Source organism: Microcebus murinus, chromosome 10 (genome assembly GCF_040939455.1).
Source record: "Microcebus murinus isolate Inina chromosome 10, M.murinus_Inina_mat1.0, whole genome shotgun sequence".
NCBI lineage: Eukaryota > Metazoa > Chordata > Mammalia > Primates > Cheirogaleidae > Microcebus > Microcebus murinus.
Window position 1 is genome coordinate 10,577,871 of NC_134113.1, and position 25,382 is coordinate 10,603,252.

The 25,382-nt window shown below is 56.8% G+C and overlaps 1 protein-coding gene across 2 annotated transcripts; it reads right to left on the minus strand.

Moving 5' to 3' along the window:
* Positions 1–5,317: 5,317 nt before the first annotated feature.
* On the minus strand, positions 5,318–25,181 carry GGA1 (golgi associated, gamma adaptin ear containing, ARF binding protein 1). Of its 2 annotated transcripts, XM_012787181.2 has the most exons (17): positions 25,005–25,181; positions 20,912–20,996; positions 20,692–20,767; positions 19,569–19,667; positions 18,165–18,288; positions 17,639–17,739; positions 16,611–16,691; positions 14,032–14,172; positions 13,876–13,957; positions 12,663–12,770; positions 11,856–12,008; positions 9,067–9,131; positions 8,421–8,590; positions 7,725–7,921; positions 6,711–6,880; positions 6,360–6,470; positions 5,318–6,274 (listed from the first exon to the last, which is right to left on the minus strand). In XM_012787181.2, exons 1-17 carry the CDS (start codon positions 25,045–25,047, stop codon positions 6,164–6,166), a joined length of 1,917 nt encoding a protein of 638 aa, XP_012642635.2. In that variant the 5' UTR covers positions 25,048–25,181; the 3' UTR covers positions 5,318–6,163. The 2 variants fall into 2 exon arrangements, with proteins under 2 accessions (XP_012642635.2, XP_075863116.1); XM_076007001.1 differs by lacking the exons at positions 20,692–20,767; positions 25,005–25,181.
* Positions 25,182–25,382: the final 201 nt, after the last annotated feature.

Consider the following 25,382-nt stretch of genomic DNA (forward strand, 5'->3'; position numbering starts at 1 on the left):
GCCCTGGACTCCCTTCCCCAGGGGACCTCTGGCCGTCCAGAGCTAAAGGCCACCCCTGCTGGATGACTGGGGGGGAGCTTTGGCTTCCTGAGGCCACTGGCTGCTGTGTACCCTTGGGCAAGTCCCTGGAACTCAGGACTGTCTCTAGTGGCCTGGTGGGCCAGCTGTGCTGGGCCTGCCCACCCTGCAGTGGGCAAGAGACCCCTGCCTGCGCCTCCAGCCTCTGAGCCCCTGTTCCCTTTAAGGGGGTTGCGTGTGACCCTCCAGCCACCAGGAACCACCCTCCCCCAGCAGTTCCCTGACCCTCTGTTCTCCACATCCCCCCAACTCAGCGTGGGCAGTTTCCTCATCTGCAATGCCCTTCTCTCACTGCTCCTGGCAAATGGTGTTGGTCCCTGCCATTCCTTCTCGTAGGGCAATGATATGGGTGCTGCTCTGCCCCCCAAAACTCAGTAGGAGTTATCTCTCTGGCCCTCCACTCAAAACAGAGTTGGGCATATAGTAGGTGCTCATAACTGCTAGTCCATACAAGATGTGGGTGCCTCTGGAAACAGTAGGCTCTCCTTACCCTACGCTTGAGCACCTCAGGCACCAGGAGCTCAGGTTGGGGAGGGGAGGGTGTGCAGCTGAGTCCAAACCTACTGCACTTTGCTTTGTCCCTTTCAGTTCAGTGACTACTTGAGCACCTACTATGTGGGGGTGGACAGACAAGGTACTTCTCAAAGGTAGGACCTTGGCCCCAGACATCTCCATATTCCCAGTGCCTAGCACAGGGCCTGGCACATAGCAGGCACTCTCTCTGGACAGTGGCTACCCCCTATTTTCTACAGGGAGAGTCTGGCAGGCTCCATTGAGGATGGGAGCTGCTGAGAAGGGACCCCACTGGCCGCTGCTGCTAGAGCCAGAGGCTCCCAGCTGGGAGCCCACCTGAGCATGGAATCCTGGGTGGACGTTGGGCAGCTCCAGGATCAAAGGCTCAGGCCAGGATGAGGAGATGCTAAGCAAGGTCCACCCCCCAACCCCCTTTCCTAACAAGAAGGCTGCTGGCCAGTGATTGGGGGGTGGCATGGCAAGGGAACCCCAGGTGCCACCTTTCTGGCCTCTTGGGGTGGTGCCCCTGCTCTATTTTAGCTCAGTCTTTAGCCTGGAGCTCACTGGGCCTGGGCTTGTCCAGTTCCCCAGCTGCTCTGAAGGTCCCTGAGGGGTATGTATCTCTGGCTTGTATTTCTGTCCATCCTAGGTTTGCCCAGGCCTGAGCTCTGACCTGGTGAGGGGTCAGTTCATGTGGCCTATGGCAGCAGCTACAGTGGAAACAACTGAAGCCGTATGAGCTCCCCACCCTAAGCCCCAGGCTCCCCTCCAGCCAGACCTAGAGATCTGATCCAGGTGGGACCACTGTGCCTCTTGGCTGAGCAATAGGCATATTTTAGGGCCCTCCCTTGTCACACTTGGATGTTGACTCATAGAAGGTTGAGAGCTCCAAAGGTTGTGTCATAGGCTATTCTTTTGCAGGATGTTGCAATCAGAGACTTATGGACTCAGAAGTTTCAATCAGTGAATGTTGGCATCATGGCTTTTTTTGAACTGCGGACACAAAAGGGGGTCATTAGAGGTTGCCAGTCAACCCCTCTTGGGACCCTTCCCCAGTCAGGAGGCCTGTTGACTTGGGTGGTTCTCCACCAGGCTGGGTCCATCTGACACCTGCAGGATCCCGAGGCCCGGAAGTGTGCCAGTCCCAGGGTTCAATAACCACAGCTGATGTGAAAGGCAAGTGAAGACATCACATCAGTGGGCACTCAGCTACAACCCAAAAAACAGCAGAAACAGAGCTTAAGGGTGTGGATGGAGCCAACTGGCTGGGCTCAGGCTCTTACTGGCTGGGTGACCTTGGGTGGGATAGTTTATCTCTCTGAACCTCACTGTTATCAGTAAAATGGAAAGAATAGTACCTACCTCATAGGTTGTTAGGATTAAATGAATTACTATATGTAAAATGCTTAGAAAATTGCCTGGCACTGTCTCTAGTTATTATCATCCAGTCTACCAAAAGTCAGGAATGGAAAGACCGTTTATCTCCATTCCTGCCTCAATTACCCCCTGAATATGTCTAGCAACCTTGGGACATGGGACTTATCATGTGCTTTAGCACTTCCTCCAGTGAGGTTAGTATCACTGCCCCCATCTTACAGATGAGCAGCAGGGGCTGCTGGCCCAAGGTCCCCAGCTGGGTAAGTGGTAGAGGCCAAGTCAGAAAGCAGATCGGGCCAGGTGTGGTAGCTCACGCCTGTAATCCTAGCACTCTGGGAGGCTGAGGTGGGAGGATCGCTCGGGATCAGGAGTTCAAAACCAGCCTGAGCAAGAGTGAGACCCCATCTCCGCTAAAAATAGAAATTAATTGACCAACTAAAAATATATATATACAAAAAATTAGCCGGGCATGGTGGTGCATGCCTGTAGCACCAGCTACTTGGGAGGCTGAGGCAGAAGGATCGCTTGAGCCCAGAGTTTGAGGTTGCTGTGAGCTAGGCTGACACCACAGCACTCTAGCCTGGGCAACAAAGTGAGACTCTGTCTCAAAAAAAAACAAAAAAGAAAGCAGATTGGATAGGCTCTGAAGCTCCATTTGCTCTCTCTGGGGAGCCCTGGCCTCCGCCTTAACCCCTGGGGCTGCCACAGGGGCCCAGCAGCCTCTACAGATCCTCTGCAAAAGCCTGTGGCAGTCTGGGTAACATGTGCTGGTGAAGCTTGAACAGGATGTGGGCAGGGAGGTGGTGGTAGCAGGGGTCAACCGTGGAGTCGCAGGAGCAAAAACATCCATTTTAGACACTTTGACAAATTGCTTGTTTGTGGCCTTATCGCACGCTGCTGCCCTCCAAGTGGAGGCTTCCGGCCCAGGCAGCTGGGTGCATGGTGTGATTTCTGGGGCTCTGAAGACCTCCTTCCCCCCTCCCCAAACCAAAAGGACTTTTCAGGAAACCCTGGGGTGGGGCTGAGGCCCAAGGACTCCATCATAATCCTGATAGTCCTGTACCCATAGAACATGTACCCATAACCCCAGGCCCAGACAGAAGGTTGGGAGGGCGGGTCAGAGGTGGGGGGCAATGTGCCGTCATGGCAGACACCTCTTCTCGTGACTTCTGGTCCAGACTCCACTCCTAATGTGCCTGCCCTTAGCCTCACTTCCCATTTTCACAGGGCAGGTAAGAGGCGGCTGCAGGATCAAGTCTAGCATGGTGCTCAGCCTAGGGCTGCTCCTCTTAGCTGCCTTGCTGGGACTGTGTCCTCCTCAAGAGGCCTGAAGAGACTGGGGGAAGGGCGTGTCAAGAGACCAGGCAGGGGTGGGCTCCCCAGGCAAGCAGCAGCCTGTTTCTCATGGCCGCCATGAACACATGAGCACAGTGTGCTGTGGTTGCTAAAACCCAAAATTAACTGCTGCCTCTGACCAAATGAATAGAAATGGAAGTATGGCTTTGAAGTCTGGGAGGTCCCACTGCTCTTGGCGTGACGGTGGGGGCCACCCTTCAAGAGCCAGGGGCCACATCTCCCCAGTGCACCCCATCTCAGCTCCTGAGAACTTCAGAGGCTCTGGGACTCCTGCGCAGTTGTCCTGACCTCTGCACCCACACAGTGTTTGGGGAATGACTCCTCCAGGTATCAGAGGCCAGGGGTCCCCTGGTCTGATTAAACTCCACCCCAGTCTCTCAGATGCAGGGCTCCTGTGGTACCCCATGTCCCAGCTCTCGGGGTGCCACACTGAGCTCCTGGCTCGTAAGTCCCCATGAGCCTGTGAGCGGTGAGGACAGGGCCACGCCTGGCCCAGGGCTGCTCAAGCAGCACTGGCAAGGTGGGCTAGTAGCATGTGTCCCTGGAACACGCTGGGTCACACTCCAAAGCCGACAGCCTGGAACCTTTTGCCCACGGACTCCTCAGAGGGGATTTACAGCTCACTGGATCCCTCTCGCCTTGTCAAACAGGGAATCTAAAGGCCAGAAAGGGAAGCACCTTGCTCACACGGCAAGGGAAGTCACACAGCAAGCCAGTGACCCAGTGCCTAGACTCCTGCCTCCCAGTCCTATGTGTTCTCCACACCAACCTGGACCCCTTTCAATGGCCACTATAAGACTGTGCCTGAGGTGTGATTCCAGCACCTCAGGTAGACATGGCAGGCAATATGGCTTCATTTCATTTAGAAGGACCTTCCCACTAGAGACTCTTTGGGAGACATGGTAAGTGTTGAGGCAGGAGTCCTGCCAGGGAAGGCAACAGGAACAGGCCATGGGGCTGGGAGGACAGGGTGTCAGGGAGCCCCAAGGGCCAGGCCTTGACGGGTGTGTGTGTGTGTGTGTGGTGGTGGTGGCCCGTGGGGCACTGCCTTTGCCTCTTGTCCCCTCAGCAGTATGACCAACAAGGAGACTGTTTCAGCCTGCACTTCCAGAGTGGGCCTGCATAGGGCCCCCTCATTTGCCGATGAGCATTAAAGAGCACACAGGCTAGGGAGACAGGCATCTCAATGGTAGCTATAGAAAGGTGTTCAGTGGCCACGTTCAGATTGGGAAACATGAGATTACACAAAGTGAAAATGGTTTCTTAAAGGCAGGACTTCCTAGGGTCTTTAATGGGCTTATCTGCTCAGGAAGAGAAATGGTGGCAGCCTTCCCCAACTCACCTGAGCAGGTGCAGGGCTGGCCTTCCACACCGCACGGCCCATCCCCCACCAACTCCCCCTTGCTCTGTTCCACGCTGGTGGGCTCTCCCAGCTGGGTGGCCTCTAAGCTATGCCTCGAGCCAGGACCCTAGCCCCCAGTTACAGAAGACCCTGATGGCGTGAGGAGCAAATGAGCTGCAGCTGGGAGTGGCAGGGGCCCAGCTCAGGGTCGAGGGGCCTGTTCTGGAATAAGTTGGTGCCCTGGTTCCTGCGAGCAGCCCTTGGGGAAAGGGGGAAGCTGGGTGCAGACCGGGGGGTGGTGCAGCATCGCAGTTGTGTTTTGAGGCTGAGCAGGAGGAAGTTGTGAGCAGCCAGGGGCCTCCCCCTAGGCAGCTGGAGTCTGCAGCAGCTGGGGTTCCTGGCAGGCCCTGGTGGCTGCTCACTTCCAGCTGGGAGGACTCTGGGCTGCCCCAGCCCAGGGCCCTCTTTGGTGACTCAGCCCTGGCCACAGACCCCTGAGCAGGGCCTCTTCTGACACAGGGCCCAGGGGTGGTGGGGAGGACAACCATGGCTTGACCTCCAAAAATGGAAGCAAAGAGGCCTACAGGGCAGCCTCAACTCCTGGACCCCTCCTGTCTCCCTCCACCTCAGAAGGGCCATAAGAGCAGTTGGTCCAGGAAAAAGGACGTTTTATTTTCATAAATACTCCTGCTCTCACTCACACACTGACCCCACTTCTGACCGTGGACAGAAAGATAGACAGACGTGAGATGCCCACAGGCCTCAGTGGAGGCCAATGAATGAAGGAGACACACTGAGAATTCCAGGAGCCCCACAGCCTCCCTCTGGGGCCACCCACCTCTGGCATCACCCTTGGGCTCCACAGCCCCTCAGGGGCCCGATGGCAAAGGGAGATCCCCAGGAGTGGGGGCCAGGTGGAGCTCCTCTGGCTTGCCCCCCCGAGACTGTGACCACAGGGCCACTCTGGAAGAAAAGCAGAGTCAAACCACACACCAGAGAGTGCAAACAGTGAGGGGTGTAGGTGTCACCCTCCCAGTCACTGGGTTCCTATGGAGGAGGCCTGAGCTGGTCCCCAGCTCCAGCACAGCCCCCAAGTTATGGCTGGGCCTTCCCATAAGGCATAAGAGACAGGCGGGGAAGACCCCAGCTCAGGCTGGGGTCGGGGTGGGCCTGAGGTCCTGGCCCTTCCCCCACAGCCATGCTTCTTTCCCACGACCCCAAGTTCTTCCAGGGCCTCGCAGCCCCTCCCTGCTCCAGGCTCCCGCTGCTGATGGAGACCCCCAGCCGTGCATGTCCAGGCCCAGGCCTGGCCTTCTGCTGGGTTCGGCTCAGCAGGGGAGGAGGCGAGGGAGGAGGGCCACAGGGGCTCGGGGAGAAGCACCAGGCATGGAGTAAATGGCCATGGGGAGCAAAGGGTGTCCTTGGCCACCACGGCCTCCCGCCCAGGCTGGACAGTGTCCAGTCCCTCTGCCCCCTCCTCTCCCCAGGCCCTCTGTTCTAGAGGCTGCCCCAGGTCTCAGGTGGGGGGAACTGGTCCACATCCCCCATCTCGTTGTAGGTCTGGTCGCCCATGGCGAAGGTGAGCTTGTAGCGGAGGCGAACCTTCTCCTGAGGCAAAGACGCGAAGGCACAGGAGTCAGAGCAGGACAGGAGGCCCCACCCAGCACCGCCCCGTCACAGCTGGGCCCCTCACCTTCTGGGGGTTGGCAAGCAGCAGGACCTGGGTGATGGCTGAAGGGTGGACGATGGGGTTAAACGCTGGCAGCTCTGTGCCTGACGGTGGCTGTAACTTCACTTTCATGACCTGTAGATGGGGGTGCAGGAGGAGTATGCTCGCCCTGGCTGCTCTCCCCACTCCCTGAGCAACCAGGCCCAGCCTGCTAGCTCCCTGACAGGGGTTCTGCACTCTGTCCCATGGGTCCCTTCTACCCCAACCGCCCAGCAAGGACAGGAGATCCTGCGCCCTGCCAGCTGGCTCCCCACCAAGCCCAAATCGCCCTGCCTTGAGGACGGAGGCATGCCCTGTCCATGCTGCCCGTGTCACCTTGGGGACAGCTGACTGGAAAACGATGTTGCGGATGGGCTGGGGGGCAGTGCTCAGCATGGAAACCACCACCACTAGCACGTCGGAGCGCCCAGGCAGCGGGTCACGGGCAAAGTGGAAGAGGACGCGGAAGCCATGCTGGTCATACACGGTCACGGGCAAGATGCTGCCTGCGAGGAGAAGGGTGGGAGGGCGATGGGGCAGCTGTACTCACGCCCGCCCAGCCCCCACACCCGGCTCACATCAGGCGCTGGATGCTCTGCTGGGAGTGAGCAAAGCCCTCACTCAGGTCTTGCCTCGACTCTGGGTGGCAGTGCAGTCAGGGGTACAGACTGGCACCCAGAGGCAGCAAGTGAACCTCCAGTCTGATGGTGGAGGCAGCACGCCCACCATGGAGCCAGGACACAGCCTAGGCTACCCCAGTGCTGTGTGGCCGCTTCCTGGAGTGCCGGAGTTCAGGACTGTGGGCGAGGGTCGTGCTCTTGCTGTGTGACCATGCTACGGTCACTCCCCCTCTCTGAGCTCAGGGTCTGACTACTGATAAGAGAAGGGTGCCTCTACCTACCTCCCAGGGACACAGAAAGTAACGTCTTTGGTCACAGGGAGCTCACAGAGAAGGACAATGCCAAGAAGCCAGCAGTTCTCACCCATCCAGGGTCCAGTGCTGGTCAGTGGTCCCCTACTGCTCTGGGCAGGAACAGCCCCAGCCCGGGACCTGGATCTTTATCACGGTTCAGTTTTGTATTCTTGGGGAGAACCCAAACCTGTGTCCTGGCCCTTGCCTTCCTGGGGAGGGGTGTGGGTCCAGGACTAAGAAGTCCTCTTGCCTATGCAACCCTAGAGTTTATAAAACAGTCTTGCAATCACTCTGGGGTAAACGAGGAAACAGTCCTGGAAGGGGAGAGCCTTGCTCAGCATTCTCCACTGAGCCGGCCAGTGGCAGGGCCAGGAGAGCACTGCGTTCCCACCTGCCCCCCAGACAGAGTTCCTGTACCCGCCCGCAGCCCTACTCACTGGGCTTGATGGACTCCAGGGGCACAGTGATATTGGCCAGTGAGAGCTCGGTTGGTGTGGGCTGCTGCAGAGGCCCAGGGGGCTCTGGGGACACGGTGTGGTGGAGGTTGGTGGCACTGGAGCTGGGGGAGCTGCAGGTGCTGCTCTTATTCTGCAGGTCCCGGAGTGTGAGCCGGGGGGCTGGCTGCTGCTTCTCCCTTATTGGGGGACAGTGCATTAAGAAGTGATTCTTTGTGGCCAAGAGATCAGGGGTATAGGAAAGGCTGGGTTTCTCAGTTCTATCCCTCTATCCCACATGGCTGTCCCTGTGGCCTGCAGTCTCCTCACCTTTAGGACAGGCAGCTCTTGTTCTCTCCCTACCCCCTATCCCAGCTGCCCCTCCGGCTGTGTCCTCCCAGTTGCTGGCCCTGTGGGTCTCTGGCCTTTCTCTAGGGGCTGGAATGCCTTGGGGGTGGCCATGTGAGTAGGCACAGGTCCCCTTTCTCTCTCAAACTCCATGCTCTATGAGATGGGCACTGAGCCTGCCTTGGTCACGTGTCCCCAGAGCCAAGTGCTCAGAACCTGCTGCTCCCGGAAGAAACCAGTGATGAGCGTCTCCCTGCTGGGGCTGGGCTAGGGCATGCCCAGGAGAAGCTGCTGGTTTGTGGGAACAGAGAGTGCTCCCCAGCCACCCCATGCCAGCCGGGGCACCCTCACCACCGCACTTGCTGGGACTCCGGGGGCAGTGACTGCTGCAGGAGTGTCTTCCCCAAGAGGTCGAGGTCATCCAGACCACTGCTGGCCGGTAGGGACATCTGCACTGGGGACCGGCTGTCCACGGGGGCCTGGGCCGGAGCGGGGGCTGGGGGCTCTGCAGCATCAGATGACTGTGGGCCAAGCACACAGGTGGTAGGGCTGTTTGAAGGCGTCAGGGTCACCAGGCCCTGCCCTGAGGCCCCTTTCCCTGTCCTGTAGGTGATGTCTGGGAAAGCAGCCATGCAGATGGGCACCACAGACCATCCCCGTCGATGACAGGGTGGCCAGGCCTGGTTAGTTGGAGGTTCTACATTCCAGGGACCTCAAAGTCACCCTGAAGGGAAAGGAGGAGGGAATACCCACCTCCACCTCAAAGGCTGGGCCACAGCCCCAAGGCTGAGACCTGGGGGAGACGCAGCTGGAGGTGAGGAGAAGACTGCCTGCTTTCCCCTCCCCTGGGTGGGTGCGTCCATGCCCCCAGCATCCCCTGCCCAGGGCCTTCCAGCACAGAGCCAGCTGTCCCTTCACTGTTCCCCTCAGGCTGCTTGTTCCACCTGCCCTGCCCTGGGACTGGGACAGGCCAGGCTAGTTTCTGGTCCCCTCGTACCTGGAAGCTGTTCCATCCAGTACCATCCAAGCTCGGGCCGGAAGGGGGTGTGGGGTCGCTGAGGCCTGGGGGGAAAGCAGGACAGAGGTGAAAAAGCAGGGCTGACCCCGCAGAGGCCAGAGAGCCGAGGAGTAGTGTGTGCTGGCCTGGGGCTCCCTGGCTGCCTCCGCCCTTTCTGGGAGGCTCAGCTGCGAGGGGAGAAACCCACACTTTCAGAGGGAACCAGGAACAGAGCAGAACTAGAAACCAAAGATTTTGCCAGCCCTGCACACGCTTCCCGTCTTCCTAGCAAGGCCACTCAAAAGCCAGCACAACCACTGACATGGAGACTTCGGTCTTCGCTCATGAGCTGCCGCAGAGAGCTGATGCTGAGGAGGGAAAAGCTTCTCCTCGTTGACCCAGGCGAGCAGGGAGAAGCACTGTGCCTGCCTGAGGACCAGCTCTGAGCAGCCTGGGCAAGGCACTGTGCTGGCTGAGTTGCCGTGTCCCCACATGTATGACTCATTGGCCTGGGGCGGACTCTGGAGGCCCTGTTAGCTCTGTATGTGCCAACGAGGCTGACCGGTGCCAAGGCGGGCTGGGGGACCCTCGGAATGGCCTGCTGCGAACTGCCCTGCAGATCGGGAGGCAGCAGGTTACCAGCCAGCCTGATCTCTGCCTAGTCTGGAATGCCTCAGCCAAGTTCACTCAGATTTGACCTAGAAAGACAAGTTATCCTGTTTCTAACAAATCCTGAATAAGCGAGATCCAAACTGAAGTGCTGACAGGCAAAGGTAAGGGTGCCAGGAAGCTGTGACAGGTGGGTCTTTTCTTCTAGAAGCATCACTTTGAGACAAGAGATAACAAAGCTGCAATTGCTAACATTTATTATGCACCTGATGTGTAAAACCCTTCAGATGCTGGTCTTGCTTAATCCTCAAGCAACCCTAAAAGATGGGTAGGGTGCTCAGCCCTCTTTTAGGGACAAGGAAATGGATGCTCAGAGGGGTTAAGTAACCTGCCCAAGGTCACACAGCTTCAAAGTGGCCGAGTCCAGACGTGGGCAGAGCATGGCCCGATTGCCAGAGTTTGAATACAGTTCTGCCACAGTTGTGCGACCTTGGGCTGGTGACTCAGCCTCATCTGTAGAATGGAGGCAACAGCAGCATCTTTGTAGAGGATGGTTGCAATGAATTAGACACATAAGAAGTGCCGGAACAGTGTCGGGAACACCCTCTTTGACAGGATCCCTGTCCCTACCCCTCACCCTTCCTGCCTTGGAGACCAGTTAGGACAAGCCCCCTCTGTGGCCCCAGGCTTCCTCACTGCCAGGGCTGGGCTGCCTGCTGCCCCGGCACCTCTGCTCTGATGCCCACACTCTGCCTTTGAGATGAAACCAGAAGGAAGCTGGAGGCTCCGGGCTCTGCTAAAGCAACTCAGGGACAGGAAGTGCAAAGCACACCTCACTTGTCATGCGGGGGCAGCTCTGCTACAGCTGGAGCCAGTGCTCCAGCCATTAATTTCCCTACCCACTGACTGGCAGCTGCTGTCCAGTGCCAGCTCTGTAGGGGAAGGTAAGCCTCGTGAGCTTTCTTGTCACCAGACCATCCTTCACCTCTCTGTAGAATGGGGCAAGGGTCCCCTCTCCCTAGTTACCCCTTGGCTCTGAATGAAGAGGGGACAACTGAGTGGGTCTCATAAGCCAGCCTCTTCACTAGGGCGCTGGCTCTCGGGTCCACAAGGGAGCTCACAACCTGGCCCACCTCCCCCCTCTCCCTCCTCCCGCCAAGTCCTTGTTTTCCTTTCGTGCTTATGGACAATGGGACAGAGCAGTAGAGGGGCTCAGAGTGTGCCTTCAGAATCAGAGTGCATAGTAAAGATCCTGGAAGCCTTTCTAAACCTTGATTTCCTCATCTGTAAAGTGGGGCTATTCATAGCACCTGCGTCCATGGTGGCTGCAGAGGCTGCCCGAGAAGCAGGCACTCACTGAATGCTGGGCAGACCCTGCCCAGGACCCCAAGGACCCCCAGTGCTTCTTCAAGGCCTTCAGGTTTGGTTTTTACTTCAGACTGGCTCAGGAGAACACCGCCTGACTCTTGGCTTCCAAATTGCAGCTCCCCAACATATCCTTCAAGATTCCTGGGACAGGGCCCAACGCCTGTTTTCTCGTACCTGCAGCAGCCATTATGAGGCTGTTAGTACCCTATTCCGCACCTAAGCGTCAGATGGGGCCGCTGCACCTGGGGGAAGCTGGAAACCTGAAATCACTCTGGCCAGCTGGGACTGCTTTGCTTCTTCCCAGGGGTGACCTGGTCCCCGGCTGGGCTCTGGAGCCCCGAGCCTGCCCGGGAGTAACAGCAGGCCTGGCCGCAGACCAGCGAGTCTCACGCGGGCCTCCGCTTCTGTGGGGCCTCTGTGTGCGGAGCCCAGAGCTCATCCTCGTTTCCTCTCAGTGGGTGAAGAAATTGCTGGACTTCTGCCTGGACAGCTCCCAATCGAATCTGTCGCAGGGAAATTCCCTTGTTCTCCCTTGGGCTACCAGAGTCTGAGTGTGGCTGGCTTTCCAGGGGCTGGTTTAGAGGCTGGCCAGCCTCACTCTTCCACTGTGTGACCTCAAACACGTTCCTTGACTCCCCTGAGCCTCGGCTTCCCCCGCCATGAAAGGGTCCTCATGCCCATCCCACGTCCTCCACGGGAGTCACATTTGGAGTACGGGATGCTGGTGCTCTGCAAGCTGCAGGGTATGCTGTGGGCCTCACACCCCACCTGCCACCAAGCCCACCCTCCTCTGGGCCTGGCCCCTTCCTCACCCAGAGACATGAGCTCATCATCAAGCAGGGAAACTGAGGCGCTGGGCTGCTCAGGGCTCGCCTGCTCGCCAGGGCGGGTGGGCACAGCTGGGTAAGTGGTGCCTGCAGGAGGGAGATCCAGGCCTGAGAGGTCCAGCAGGGCCGAGGTGCTTCCTGGGGTGGGAAAGAAGCATCTGGTAAGTCCCAAGCAGAGGACACTGGCTCTTGGAGTCCGTGGAGGTGGTGGGCAGCAACATTTGTCCCCTACCCTTCACACCTAGCCTCCTGCGCCCTTTCCCCGGCCACACCAGCCTTTGCGTGGAACCTGCTCACCGGGCTCTTTCTTTGGTACAGGGTGGTATTTCTGTCCAGAATGCATTTCCTTCTTATCTCTACTTGGCAAACGGCTACCTACCCTTTAAGGCCCTGCTTACACTCTGTTGCTTCTGTGTAGCACCACCCCCCTTCTCCCTGACAGAGCCAATCATAACCTCTTCTGTGATCTCCCAGGGCTGTCATTTACCCTTATTAGAGCCAAGTCTTTCCTATGATTAAATCAGCCCGGGGAGTGTCATCTAGCCCCACACAACAGGTGCCAGATTTGCCAAATGAAAGAAAAGCCTTCCTTCTTCTGCAGGCCCGGTCAAATCCCCAGCGCCCTCCCCTCCACCCCACATCCAGACTTCCTTCCCTACAGCTGCAGGCCTGGCACAGACTTCACCCCCAGCTCCGTTCCTGGGCCCTTCCCCATCTTAAGGGGCCAGGGTCCCCCTGCAGTCATCCATAAGCCCTGGAGGCACTCCGCCTGCACTCTTCTGTCACCCTCACCAGGGATGGAGCCGGCTGCTGCATCACCGTTGACCTCCTCGCCCCGCACCAGCTGCTTGTACAGGTTGATCACCTGGGTGAGGTTGTCATTGGCCTGCAGGATCTCCGCTGGAACAGGCAGGAGGGGAGAAGCCAGGCTGAGGAATGGGGAGCCTCTAGGCAGTCGGGAGACAAGCACCCCACATCCATCCCAGCCTGTGTGTAAGCAGAGCACCCCATCTTGGCTACTCAGACTCCAGCCCTCTGCTACCTCCTAACCCCCCCCCCCCCCCCCCCCCCCCGTGCACTCTCTGCCACACTTACACTTCCCAGGCTGTCCCAGAACACACCGGCACACGCTCCACCTCTAGGCCTCTGCGCCAGCTCTGCTGTCTGGCTGCCCCTGGATCTCCGCTTGGCTTCATCCCTCACCACCTTCAGACTCAGGTCTTCACCCAAGAGTCACCTCAGGGAGGCCTTCCCTAACCCCACCCCTGTGCCACCTCATCCCCGCATCACCTGTTTTCCTCCAAGCCACTTCCCACCCTCTGACAAAGCTACAAGCTCCACGAGGAGGTTTTTGTCAACTTTGATCACTGCCACATCCCCCAGGACCTAGAGAACAGTGCCTGGTACCAACTGGGCCCTCACCAGCCTTGCCTCCTTTGGTGCCAGGGCTTAGGGCAATCTGGGCAGGGCCTCTTGGGTGGGGCCCAGGTACCTGGCATGTGGGGGGTGTGCAGGGAGCTCCGCTGAACAAGGGGAGCAGATGGTCCCCAGCAGCTGCCCAGGCGGAGAGAGAGGAAAAGAACTTGGTATGTGGCCCTGGCAGAAGCCATCAGGCTCAGCTCTGGTACTGCTCACCTTTACCAAGGGGGTGGTGACTGGAGGCGGATGGCCTCCAGCCAGTCTACCCTGGCTCTGCCGCTGATCTGCTCTGGGATCTGGGCAAGTCACTTCCCCCCCTGAGCCCCAGGTGAGAAATGGGGACGATTCCCCCTCCTGTGCAGCTTGGGGGCAGTAAATGAGAGGCCTGTGAAGGGGCTTGGCCCATGGCGTCTCTCAAGGGCGTGGTCACCCCTGATCTCTCCATCCTCAACATGCAGAAATCCAAGGTCATGCTGGAGAAGGGGGCCCCCTGCTGGTGGCTGCTTCCAACTGCAGTTACTGAGCAGGAAGTGGGGGAGGTGGGGTGATAGGGCTGGACCTGACCCTGAGTCTGCCCTGGGCTCACCTAAGGCCTCATCACTGTCCTCTGTGTCGCTGGCCAGTCGGAAGAGTGTGGGCCGCATTCGCTCACAGCGCTGGTACAGTTCCTGAGGGCAGCAGGGTGGCGGGTCAGGATCGGGGGCTCTGCAGTGGGCAAGGAGTGGGGAAGAGGCAGGCGCACCTTCATGAGGTCCTCGCTGCTGCTCGAGGCTGCGCCACCCTGGCTGTGGCCCATCACCATCTCTGTCAGCAGTTTCACATTGTTGTTCACCTCCTCGATGGCATTCACCCGCTTTGAGATCTTCTCCATCCGCTTCTGGTCCTGGGGACACGTTGGCCAATGGCCCAAGAACCTGCATCATGCTCGGGCTGGGGCCAGGCACTGCCCCCACCACTCTGGGGAGCGTGTGCTGGGGGTCCGGGAGAGGGTTGGCTGGCTGGCTGTGAGATGAGACTCCGGGGTGGGGCTCTTCATGTCCTGCTCAGAGCCCCCCATGCCCAGGACAGGCACTCCAGTCCAAGAAGTCCTCTGCCCACCCTGTGGTCACGTCCTCTTCCTCCTGCCACTGCCCTCTGGGCCCAGGCCTCTGCACAAGCCCATCAGAATCTCAGGGATGGCCTGGAAATCTGGGTTTCCAACACTCTCACCAGGTGCTTCTGACAGACCAGGGCCCTAGACTCACACCTGTGGGTGTAAGTGACTCTTGCCCTCCTTGGGTTTGTCCATTTTCTTTGTTAAGAGACAGGGTCTCCCTCTGTCACACCCAGGCTGGAGTGCAGTGGCCTGATCATAGCTCACTGTAACCTCAAACTCCTGGCCTTATGCAGTCCTCCCTCCTCAGCCTTCCAAAGTGCTGAGACTATAGGCATGAGCTACTGTGCCCAGCCCCTTGAGTTTATCTCTTGAAAGGAGGTTCCTGTACTTTACAATGAAAGGGGACCTTCATGGTCACAAGTACAACCTAGAAATAAGTGCAGTGACCCTCCCAGTGTGCCTGGGAGATGGAGGGAGCCCATACCTTCAAAGGCTGCTGTAGGAAGTGACCCCACCAACCCTCGCTCCCTCCTCTCACTGTGCATGCCTCTCCCTTGCAGAGTGACAGGTGGGCATATGCTATATCACGTGACAGAATCACCTCCTTGAAAGAGACAAGACAACCCCAGACTTCTGCCCCCTGACCCTCTGGCAGAAACACCACCTTCACGTCTGCACTGGCCATGCCCTCTCCAGAGCCTGCAGCAGGAGACTCCAGAGGAGCCCTTGGCACAGTCGGTGTGGGCCCCAAGCTTATCCCTGTGCCCCGCTGCCCACCAACCAGACTCGTCTCCTGGCGTGCATGAGCAGGCAGGTTCTACTGGGCCCACTCACACTTTTTTTTTTTTTGAGACAGAGTCACACACTCTGTCACCCAGGCTGAATCGGCGTCATGATGAAGTGGTGTCATCACAGCTCACTGCAACTTCAAATTCCTGGGCTCAAGAGATCCTCCTGCTTCAGCCTCCCAAGTAGCTGGGACTACACGTAAGCGCCACCATGCCCCGCTAATTTTTTCTATTTTTAGTAGAGACGGGGTCTCACTCTTGCTCAGGTTGGTCTTGAACTGCTTACTTCAAGTGATCCTGCTGCCTTGGCCTCCCTGAGTGCTAGGATTATAGGTGTGAGCCACTGCGCCCAGCCCCATTTAAGGTTTTGAAGAAAGTTTGAAGTGGCTGTTCTCATTAGTGAATTAGGAGATTGCATGCAAAAATCCAGATTTCTGGATCATCTTCAAAGAAAAAAAATATCTGACAACCCAGCTACACTGGGCTGTGGCTGGGGGGTGCATCTCAGACATGTGAATGGGGTGGGGGGCTGTCTCCTGCCCCAGGGCGCCTGCTTGGCAGCCCTCGCCGTGGGCCAGGTGGTGGTTGCTGCCTGAGTTTATTCTCCTGTTGTTCTTTTTTTTTTTCTTTTTGGCTCATAACAGACCTGGAGATATTCTCCTGTTGTTAACTCCAAGTCTGGGGAGATCAAGCTGGAATGTTTTATAGCTTCTCATCTGTGCTCTTCACTACTGACCTACAACCTTTTTTTTTTTTCGAGACAGTCTCACTTTGTTGCTTGGGCTAGAGTGCCATGGCGTCAGCCTAGCTCACAGCAACCTCAAACTCCTGGGCTCAAGCGATCCTTCTGCCTCAGCCTCCCGAGTAGCTGGGACTACAGGCATGCGCCACCATGCCTGGCTAGTTTTTTCTGTATATTTTTAGCTGTCCAATTAACTTCTTTCTATTTTTAGTAGAGACGGGGTCTTGCTCTTGCTCAGGCTAGTCTCGAACTCCTGAACTGAAACGATCCACCCGCCTTAGCCTCCAAGAGTGCTAGGATTATAGGCGTGAGCCACCGCGCCTGGCCAACAACCTTTTTTGATGACTTAGCCTTATTGATAAATTTTCAGCAGGCACCCACCCACGTTTACTTACACATTAAACATCTACTCCCTCTCTTTACATACAGGCATATACACATACTTATGTGTATATTCTAAAAACACACAACAAGGCCTAATTCATTTGTAATTTTTGTGGAAGAGGCAGCTGGCCTCACAGAATTCCTCCATCCACACACTGATCTCGCAGCATCAGTCAGCTTTCCCTGCTGTGACAGCCCTTCAGCTGTGTCACTGCAGGCCTCCTTGCACGCACAGACACACACAGCCCCCCTTGGTGGCCCCACTCAATATTCCCATATTCCGCTCCCTGGGCTTCTGGCTCGGCTCTTACCTCCTGCACCATCTCTTTGATGAGCTTATTGGCTGCGCGGAGGTCCTCGGGGTGGGAGCTCTTGAGCAGGCGGGCCAGCATCTGTCGAGACAGAGGGATGTGGCTGTGAGGGCAGCACTGGGCCAGAGGCAGAAGCCTGGGATCACACTCTGGCTCCCCATTTCCTAGCTGTGGGACCTAAGGTACTTAAGCTCTTTGTGAAATGGTGAGAACTTACCAATACCTGATGAGGTGGCCATAGGCCAATCTGAGATCCTAGGCAGTGGCTACCCCCTGGGGCTGGAACTAGGGAGAAGAGCTGTCATTTTTACCTCCTTGTTCTAATCCTTATTTCAGTCTTACCTCCTCCTGTGCTGTTTAACTTCTTTTTTTTTTTTTGAGACACAGTCACACTTTGTTGCCCAGGCTAGAGTGAGTACCGTGGCGTCAGCCTAGCTCACAGCAACCTAAAACTCCTGGGCTCAAGCAATCCTGCTGCCTCAGCCTCCCAAGTAGCTGGGACTACAGGCATGCGCCACCATGCCCGGCTAATTTTTTCTATATCTATTAGTTGGCCAATTTCTTTCTATTTATAGTAGAGACGGGGTCTCGCTCTTGCTCAGGTTGGTTTCGAACTCCTGACCTCGAGCAATCCACCCGCCTCGGCCTCCCAGAGTGCTAGGATTACAGGCGTGAGCCACCGCGCCCGGCCTGTTTAACTTCTTACCCATAAGCACATGCTTCAACAAAAAGCTAACATATTATCAACAGGGTCAAAAACATAAATATATATAAACTCTTGATCAACCTATGAAATGTCCTCAAACCAACCCCAGGGACCCCAGACACACTCACACTACTCCAGTGTTAATTAAATGTAGCAACACTCAATGGGACACACTGAGCATGTAGTAACTGCTCAATAAACAGAGGTTGTGCTCAGCTTGAGCCTCTGCTCCAAAGCCTGAGGACAGGGCAGCCAGGGGCCAGAATCCACTGATCCCCAGGTGGGCCCTGGAGTCCCCATCTGTGTCTCCATGGAGTCTCACCTTGGATTTCTCTTCATCTTCAAAGATCACATTCTTGGGCCGTGGAGGAGGAAGGGGAAAGGTGGCGTCATCTGGAAGCTTGGGGTCAGACTTCACAATCCCTGGGGGAGTAGACAGGTGTCAGGAAGGGTGTCAACAGGTTCCAGGCCCAGGGGCAGGGGATGAGACAGGGACGGGGTGCAGGCAGGGGTAGGATAGAAGGGGAGGCCAGTCTTCCTCCAGCATGCTGGCTTTGGACTCCGGTGGGCCAGGCCTGTTCCTGACCTGCCACGTCAGATTGCATGGGGAGGGGGTGGGGCACCCATATTTGAGGCTGCTCTCTGTGAGGAAGCTTGACCAAACTCATCTTTTCACACAAGCCAGCCTCAGGCAGAGCCACGAAAAGGCCCCATTGGCCATATGGTCACAAGGAGTTAAAGGACAGATTCATGACCTTGCTAGCCCAGAAGCCCCTGAAGCTGTGGAGGCCCAGCTCAGGGAGCAGAGGAGGGAGACGCTGGTCACACCCATGCTCTGAGCGCCTCACCTTGTTTCTTCAGCATCTGGTAGGCTTCCGCGATCTTCACCTCCTCAGGCAGGCCAACCGTCCAGCTGTACAGCAGCTCCAGGATTTTGTTCTTTACCTTCTCTGATGTCCGCGAGCCCAGGTACTTTAGGATTGCAGGGAAGAGGAGGCCTTTGACGTTGCCTGGCCCCACCCACTCCAGCCCCAAGCCCCGCTCAACCCTGGCTGCCTCCTCAGGACTCCCTGCGAAGCCCTATGGCCTACAGGGTTCCCATATCCCCAACCAACCAGCCTGGTGTCGACTGAGTTCACCTGCTGGCTCTGCTACTCACTAGCCATATTAGCCCTTTGTGTCTCAGTTTCCCCACCTGTTAAGTGGCACCATGTGGGGACGCAGAACTGACACAGGGGAGGTACAGTGCCTGCTTGCGGCCAGCTCACGGAAGACTTAACCTTGAGAGCTCAAGAAGGAGCCAGAGGCTCCCAGCCGACCAGGAAAGGGGCAAGCATGGATCTCTGAGGCCCTGGCCCCCACCCATCATCTCCCAGCAGGAAACTGGGCTAGGAGAGTGGCTCTCACACCAGAGTCTACTCATGAGAGAATGAGGGGCCGGATGGGTCCTTCAGCAGCTCTGGTCAGAGGATGAGTCTGAGCACGGAAGGGCCAAGGGGATGGGCTCTCACCCAAGAAACAACAAAAACTGGTGCTGGGTGTGGTGGTGTGTGCCTATAGTCTCAGCTACTCAGGAGGCTGAAGTGGGAGGATCACATAAGCCCAAGAATTCGAGGCTGCAATGTGCTATGATCATACCTGTGAATAGCCACTGCACTCCAGCCTGGGCAACATAGCAAGACCCCATCACAAAAAAAGAACTGTTCATGGCCTATGGTAGGACTCCTCAGGCCACAGGTCAAAAGCCAGGGGTGTGACCCATCTGGAGTTGACTGGCTACATCACCCAGGTCTATGGCTTGGATGTAAGACCCAAGGAGGCCACTCTCGTATGGCAGGGACAAGGAGACCTTTTGCCAGAGACGAAGTGGGGTGCTATAGCCAGGTCCATGGGGAGTGACCTCAGGGCCAGAGCAGCCAGTGATGGGAAGGCAGCTGACCCACTGTAGGTATCCTTGGAACCATTTCTCCCTATGTACTGAGCAGCTCCATGGCTGTCCCAGTACCGGTCAGCCTGGACGCACTCTTCCCCAAAACCCCAGGGAAGTATCTGCTTCCTGGAATTGGCTATGAAGGGGGCTGTGAGCAGAGACCTGTGTTTGTACTGGCTCTGAGTTCTAACAGGGTGCTGAGGTGGCACCCCAGTAGGAGGCCCCAGGAAAAGGGGCAGTGAGTCACTCCACCATTTGAGGGTCTTCTCTCCTCCACCCATGTTAAATAAAGCAGGTGTGAGCTTGGGCTAGGAGCACCCACCTTGGGAGACACAACCTTGATGAGCTCGTTGAGAAAGCGGAACTTGCCCACCTCGTCGTGGAACCTCTTGCCACAGCTCTTCATGCATGTTTCCAGCACCTGGAGTGGGGAGGTGGGACTGTGAGGGGAACCCCTAAGCAGGATCAGAAGCGGTGGCCTCCCTCCCACACCTTGGCTAGAGCCCAGACGCCCAAGGGTGAGCATTTTGAAGGGAAGGAATGACCCATGAGGACAGAAGATTCTGAGGTTCACAGAGGCCTCTGAAACTGGCCATCACTCCCTGAGGCAGAGTCAGGCAACTTACAGTGCCGGGCGATGCCTAAGCTGTGGCACTGCTGGAGCTGTTCCATGGCCTGGGCCACAGAGCACCACCTGTACATTATTTTCTTCTTCTTTTTTTTTTGAGACAGAATCTCGCTCTGTTGCCCAGGCTAGAGTGCCGTGGCATCAGCCTAGCTCACAGCAACCTCCAACTCCTGGGCTCAAGCAATCCTCCTGCCTCAGCCTCCTAAGTAGCTGGGACTACAGGTACATACTACCACACCCAGCTAATTTTTTCTACTTTTAGAAAATAGGGACTACAGATAGTGAACCTCCTCCTCTTCTGCTGACATAGATGCAAAACCTCAGGCCTGAGCCCAAGTGTCACCCCTCACACCCCCATGGGAAGGATGGTGCTGTCCTGTGTCCAGAGACTACGGAGAGCAAGGGTGGCTCCTGCAGGACACCCAGGGAGTTCACAAACGTGCAGATTCCTAGATGCAGATTCTTCAGGAGTTTGATTTAGCAGGTCTGGGTGGGGCCCTGATTCAGTATGTTAAACCTGCCCCCCGGGCAGGCATCTGATATGTGGCTGAAGTGGGGACCCTCTGGACCAGATGACCCTAGGGAGCCACCCACAACAAGAGCCCTAAGTATACAGAGGCTGGGGCGGGAGGCCAGCCCACTGGCTGCTGTGTTACCCTCAGGGGCTGGCCCAGACCTCCATCCTGGGCCACCATGGTACAACTCCCTTGGGCTCTAAAGAAGAGCCTATGGAACCCCAAGCACTTCATTCTTGGCCTCCCTAGTGCCAATCATATAATCAGGGCACAGGCAGCACCCTCTTTCCTCTTCTCCTCACCGTCAGGGCCTGGATCGCCTCCCACTCCTGCGGGGACTGGATCTTGTGGGCCAGCAGCCGGGTGGCAAGTGGAGGCCTAGGTGGGAAGAACAACAGAGCCACAATTGCCGAGGAGCCCCAGTCACTTTAGGATGGGTCACTATACTAGCCCACCGGGACTTCATGACAGGTGCACAGCGGATCCTGCTGAGTATGTGAGCAAGACAAGGTGGTCACCTACCCCTCAAAGTCCTCGTTGAGCTGCTCACAGAAGCCGTTGATGCTGGCCCAGTTCAGCTCCTTGTTCAGGGGGTTCGTGGCTCTGTCTGTAGGAGGACATGGGTCAGTGTGGCCTGGCAGAGGGATCCCTGCTCTCCCACTCCCCACCCTGGCAGTGTTTTTGTCAGTGGGGGAAAGGGTGTGTGACTGAGCACATGGAAACTGCCCCCAACCCACAACCTCCTGCCCAGACAGCCTTAAGACCTGAGTGCTGACATTCCAATCGGGTAAATGGACAGATGAGCACATGTACCCTGGCCCCCCGCACAACTTCCCACCAAAGGGCCTCACTTTCAGAGACTGTGCTCAGGGGTCCTTCTGCTCTTCCCTTTGCCCCCACTCCTGCAGCTATACCCGTCATGCCTGTCTTCTGATTCTGCTCCTGAGAACAGCATCCCCACAATTCCCACAGGATTTATGCTCAGAGACGATCCCAGAGGTAAGGGGAAAAAACCATGGTCCCACCCTCAAGGAGCTGTGTAGCTGGGAAGTAGGCCAAGGGAAGCTAGGTTCTCAGTAAAGTGTGACAGAGGGAGGCAAATGAGCTGCAGGAACCCAGAGGAGGGGACTCACTTCAGCCTGGGGCTAAGGAAGCCTGCCTGGAAGAGTCAACACTCAAGCAGGGACTGGTAGGAGGTAACCAGACCAGGGAGGGCTCGCCTCTGAGCAGCCCAAGGGCTGTGTGAGGAGAAGAGACATGGATAACAGCACAAGGCAGGGCATGAAGGGCCTCGGTAGGGAGTGTGGATCATGCTGGGTTCTGAAAGCTCTCCTCCCCTTAGGAACAGCTCATGTATCACCTCCTCAAGGCAGTCTTCCCTAACTCTCCACTCCTGCCCAGGCTGGCAGTGCTGAGTCAGTTCTCTCTTCTGTGTCCCCAAGCCTGCTATCTCAGCCACTCATGTCCATGCCCATCCCCCCTTGGCAAATGAATGAAAGAGGGGTCAGCTGTGGGCAGGCAGGTGAGGTTCTGGGGAAGTCTGAATCTAGGAATGGTCAGTGGCCAGGAAAGGCAGACGGTCTACAGGGGAAGGATGGTTAACAAGACTCCGTGATCCCCAATGCTAGTTAAACAACAGCCAAGTAGATCACATCCTTACCTGAACCTCCATTTCCCTACTTGTAAAGTTGGGGTGAAATATGGACTGATTTTGGACAATAAAATATTTTATGCATGGTGAGGACACACAGGTATCCAGGACTGTGTTTTCACTCCACAGCCTGTCACTAAACTTCCTCCTTTCCCAGTCAAGGTGTGGGAGAGAGAAGGATCTGTGGACAAGAGGCTGGAAACCCAGCATGTGGCGTCTGCCCAGTTGGGGCCTGATGCTGTGGCCATAGCGTGAAGCCCTGGCATCACAGTGCCTGGCAGCCAATCATTCAATTCATATTTATTCAATAAATATTCTGGGTGCTGGGGCTCCAGCAGTGAACAAGATAAAATCCCCGCCCTGGTGAAGCTCACGGCTCAGCAAGAGAAACTGTAAATACTCAGATTAACACACACAGAATATTGCACACTGATGTGAAATGCTACAAAGAAAAGCAGTGCAGGGAGAGAGTATAGAAAGTGTTAGGCAGGGGGTTGCTCTCTGGGAGGACTTCCAGAAGAGATATGGCTAAGCAGAGATCTGAACCAAATCAAGCATTTTCTCTCTGGGTACAAATCTCTGTTCCAGGAGCCCCAAGGACTCTCCAGTCCCTTAGAGAAATGAAGCCCTTGTTGACCACCTGGGGATACCAGGAATATGCCCCCCCAACACACACTCTCAGGGTAAGGGTAACTGTTTACACTGCCTTCCAGTCCTCCAACATGGCCAAAGGCTGGGGAACACCAGTCTGGAGGTAGAAAGAGACTGTCAATGCTCACTCAATGATACCCAGCTGGGAGATGCTAAAACAGGAAGTCCCTTACGGTGTCAAAGACATATGAGTTGGAGTGAGGGCAGAGACACTGATTCTAGTTACTGCTCTTGAATCAGAAACCAGCAAGGAGGAAGCACTGGCATCATGTGACATCAGCATTCTCTCTTGCATCTAACTTAAAGCAGGGCTTCTGGGTCCAAGATCTGACAGACCTCCCTGACCCCTGACCCCCTGTCCTCTTAACTCTACCTGGGGGGAGTACTTTCCCTGGCAGGCAGCAGGGGAGAACATCCAGGGATAGAGAGAGGTGTTTCAGCCGGGCGTGGTGGCTCACGCCTGTAATCCTAGCTCTCTGGGAGGCTGAGGCGGGCGGATTGCTCGAGGTCAGGAGTTCAAAACCAGCCTGAGCAAGAGCGAGACCCCGTCTCTATTATAAATACAAAGAAATTAATTGGCCAACTAATATATATAGAAAAAATTAGCCGGGCATGGTGGCGCATGCCAGTAGTCCCAGCTACTCGGGAGGCTGAGGCAGGAGGATCGCTTGAGCCCAGGAGTGTGAGGTTGCTGTGAGCTAGGCTGACGCCATGGCACTCACTCTAGCCTAGGCAACAAAGCGAGACTGTCTCAAAAAAAAAAAAAAAAAAAAGAGAGAGGTGTTTCATGACAGGATGTCACTCCACCCTGTCACTCCACAGGGGTGACAATATTATAATTTACCTTACCAGAAGCTACTCTTTACCTCCAACCTCTACAAGGGAAGATCTTAAAATTTTGCTAAGACACAAAGGGGAAGAAAAAGAGAAGCCAGTCTCAGCTCCAATGTATCAGGGTCCAGCCAAACCCAGGTGTTTCAGACTTCTGTTTGTGGACTCCCTGGACTCTCAGAAAATCCAGATTGTTGCTAAACCTGAGATTGTTTTGTATGACCCAGAGCTTAAGTCCTGCAGCCAGTCTGAGCTCAGTCAGCCAGGGTCTCACCCATGCCCCCAAGTTGCTGCTGAGACCTGGACACTTGTGGCAGTCAAGAACAGTCAATAGCTGCTGAGTGCCTCCTTTCCACCCCTCCATCTCCGCTGGTGGGACTGACTCTGAAACATCCGTGGAAGTAGTGTGGTTCTGGAGCCAACTCTGCTCAAGACTGGCTTTAAAAGGGCTGGCTATGACCTCAAATCACCCTGCACAGCTAGCTGCCTGTTGTGCCCAGGTTCAAAGGGCTGAGTTGAGGATAGACCCAAAAGCTTCCCATGGAAGCCCTGGCACAGACAGGGCACCAACAAGAGTTAAGGCCTTGGGAAAGAGCTGTCACTAGACCAGGAAGAAAGCCAAGGCTTTCAGGGGCCTAGTCCAGGAGTGGGGTTATGAGAGCTGAGGATCATCAGCATTGTGGGACAGGTAACCCAGGTGGAGGATTTGGAAGCTGGGAAGCCTGAGCTGTAGGAAGCTGTGTCTGAGAAGAGACAGGAAAAAGGGGTGCAGAGACCTCTAGAGGAAGCTCAGCAAGAGCTGGCAAAGGAGTCTTGGATGGAGGTGTAGGGTCTGAAGAGCTGGGCTGAGGGTAGTGACAGGGAACTTGGAGTCTGAGACGGGACCCTCCTAAGCTTGTAAGATTTGGGGGTTTCTCACTGTGTGGCTAGAGATTAGTGGCGGCAAGAGGGATCAGATGGCCCAGTGGGTCCTCCCTCCTGGACAGGGGAATGGGCAAATCTAAGAGTTGTTGCAGGCTCAAGGAAACCACACAGGGCCAGAGAGTGGAGGATTCGGGACCTGAGGAAAGTAGGGTCCCTCCCTACTGGGTATGAGATGCAGCCCTGGGGGTTGTTCGCTTGCTCCTTCTCTGGGACCAAGGGAATGACTTGGGGGGCTCCTCGGTGGAGCAGTCTGGGCCTCGGGGGGTTGGAGGCTGCTCTCTTCATCACGGGGGTTCTGGGCGCAGCTCACTCCCCCCGGGGGTCGCGGCCCAGAGGTCGCAAGGGTGGGCGGCGCCCGCTCCCACTGCGGGGCTGCGCAGGTGGTAGAGTCTCCCTTCACCCCAGGGTCGGAGGGGCAGATTCCGGGAGCCGCCCCTGCCGAGCCAGGGGCGGGGCGTGAGGAGGGGGCGCCTCGTACCCCGCCCTCGCCGGGAAGGGGCCCGCCTCGTGCCCCCGGTTCCGGTTCCGGTCCGGCCCGCGCCCCTCCCGGACACTCACTGATTCGCGCCTCCAGAGTCTCCGGCTCCATCGTGGGCTCCATCCGCCTCGGGCCCCCAGCCTCGGCACCGCCCCCCGCCCCCTGCAACTCTCGCGGGACCTCCTCGGCACCGCCCTCCGCCGATTAAAGGGGCAACGCCCGCCCCGACGCGCGGGAGCGGCGCCCAGGAGCTCTCGGCACCATAGAGACGCGAACGAGCTCGCCTAGAGCGTCACCTACTCGCCTAACTCCTCCCCCAAGCAGCGTCTACGTCGCTGCTGGGACCCGCCGCCCACCTTCCCCTTCCCGGCCCTCAGACGGGAGAGGAAGCAAGGAGACTGAGGGCTGAGAGCAACACCATGGAAACCCCACGGGACGCTCTAACTCGCTCTGCGTCA

Bases quoted from the DNA above. Each gene is read 5' to 3' on its own strand.
- GGA1 (XM_012787181.2), bottom strand. From the start codon at position 25,047: ATGGAGCCCACGATGGAGCCGGAGACTCTGGAGGCGCGAATCA. The intron at 19,668-20,691 runs GTGAGGAGAAGA...TCCCCACTCCAG, and splicing joins AGGCGATCCAGGCCCTGACG to GTGCTGGAAACATGCATGAA. The intron at 8,591-9,066 runs GTACGAGGGGAC...CTTGGCCCACAG, and splicing joins CTGGATGGAACAGCTTCCAG to TCATCTGATGCTGCAGAGCC.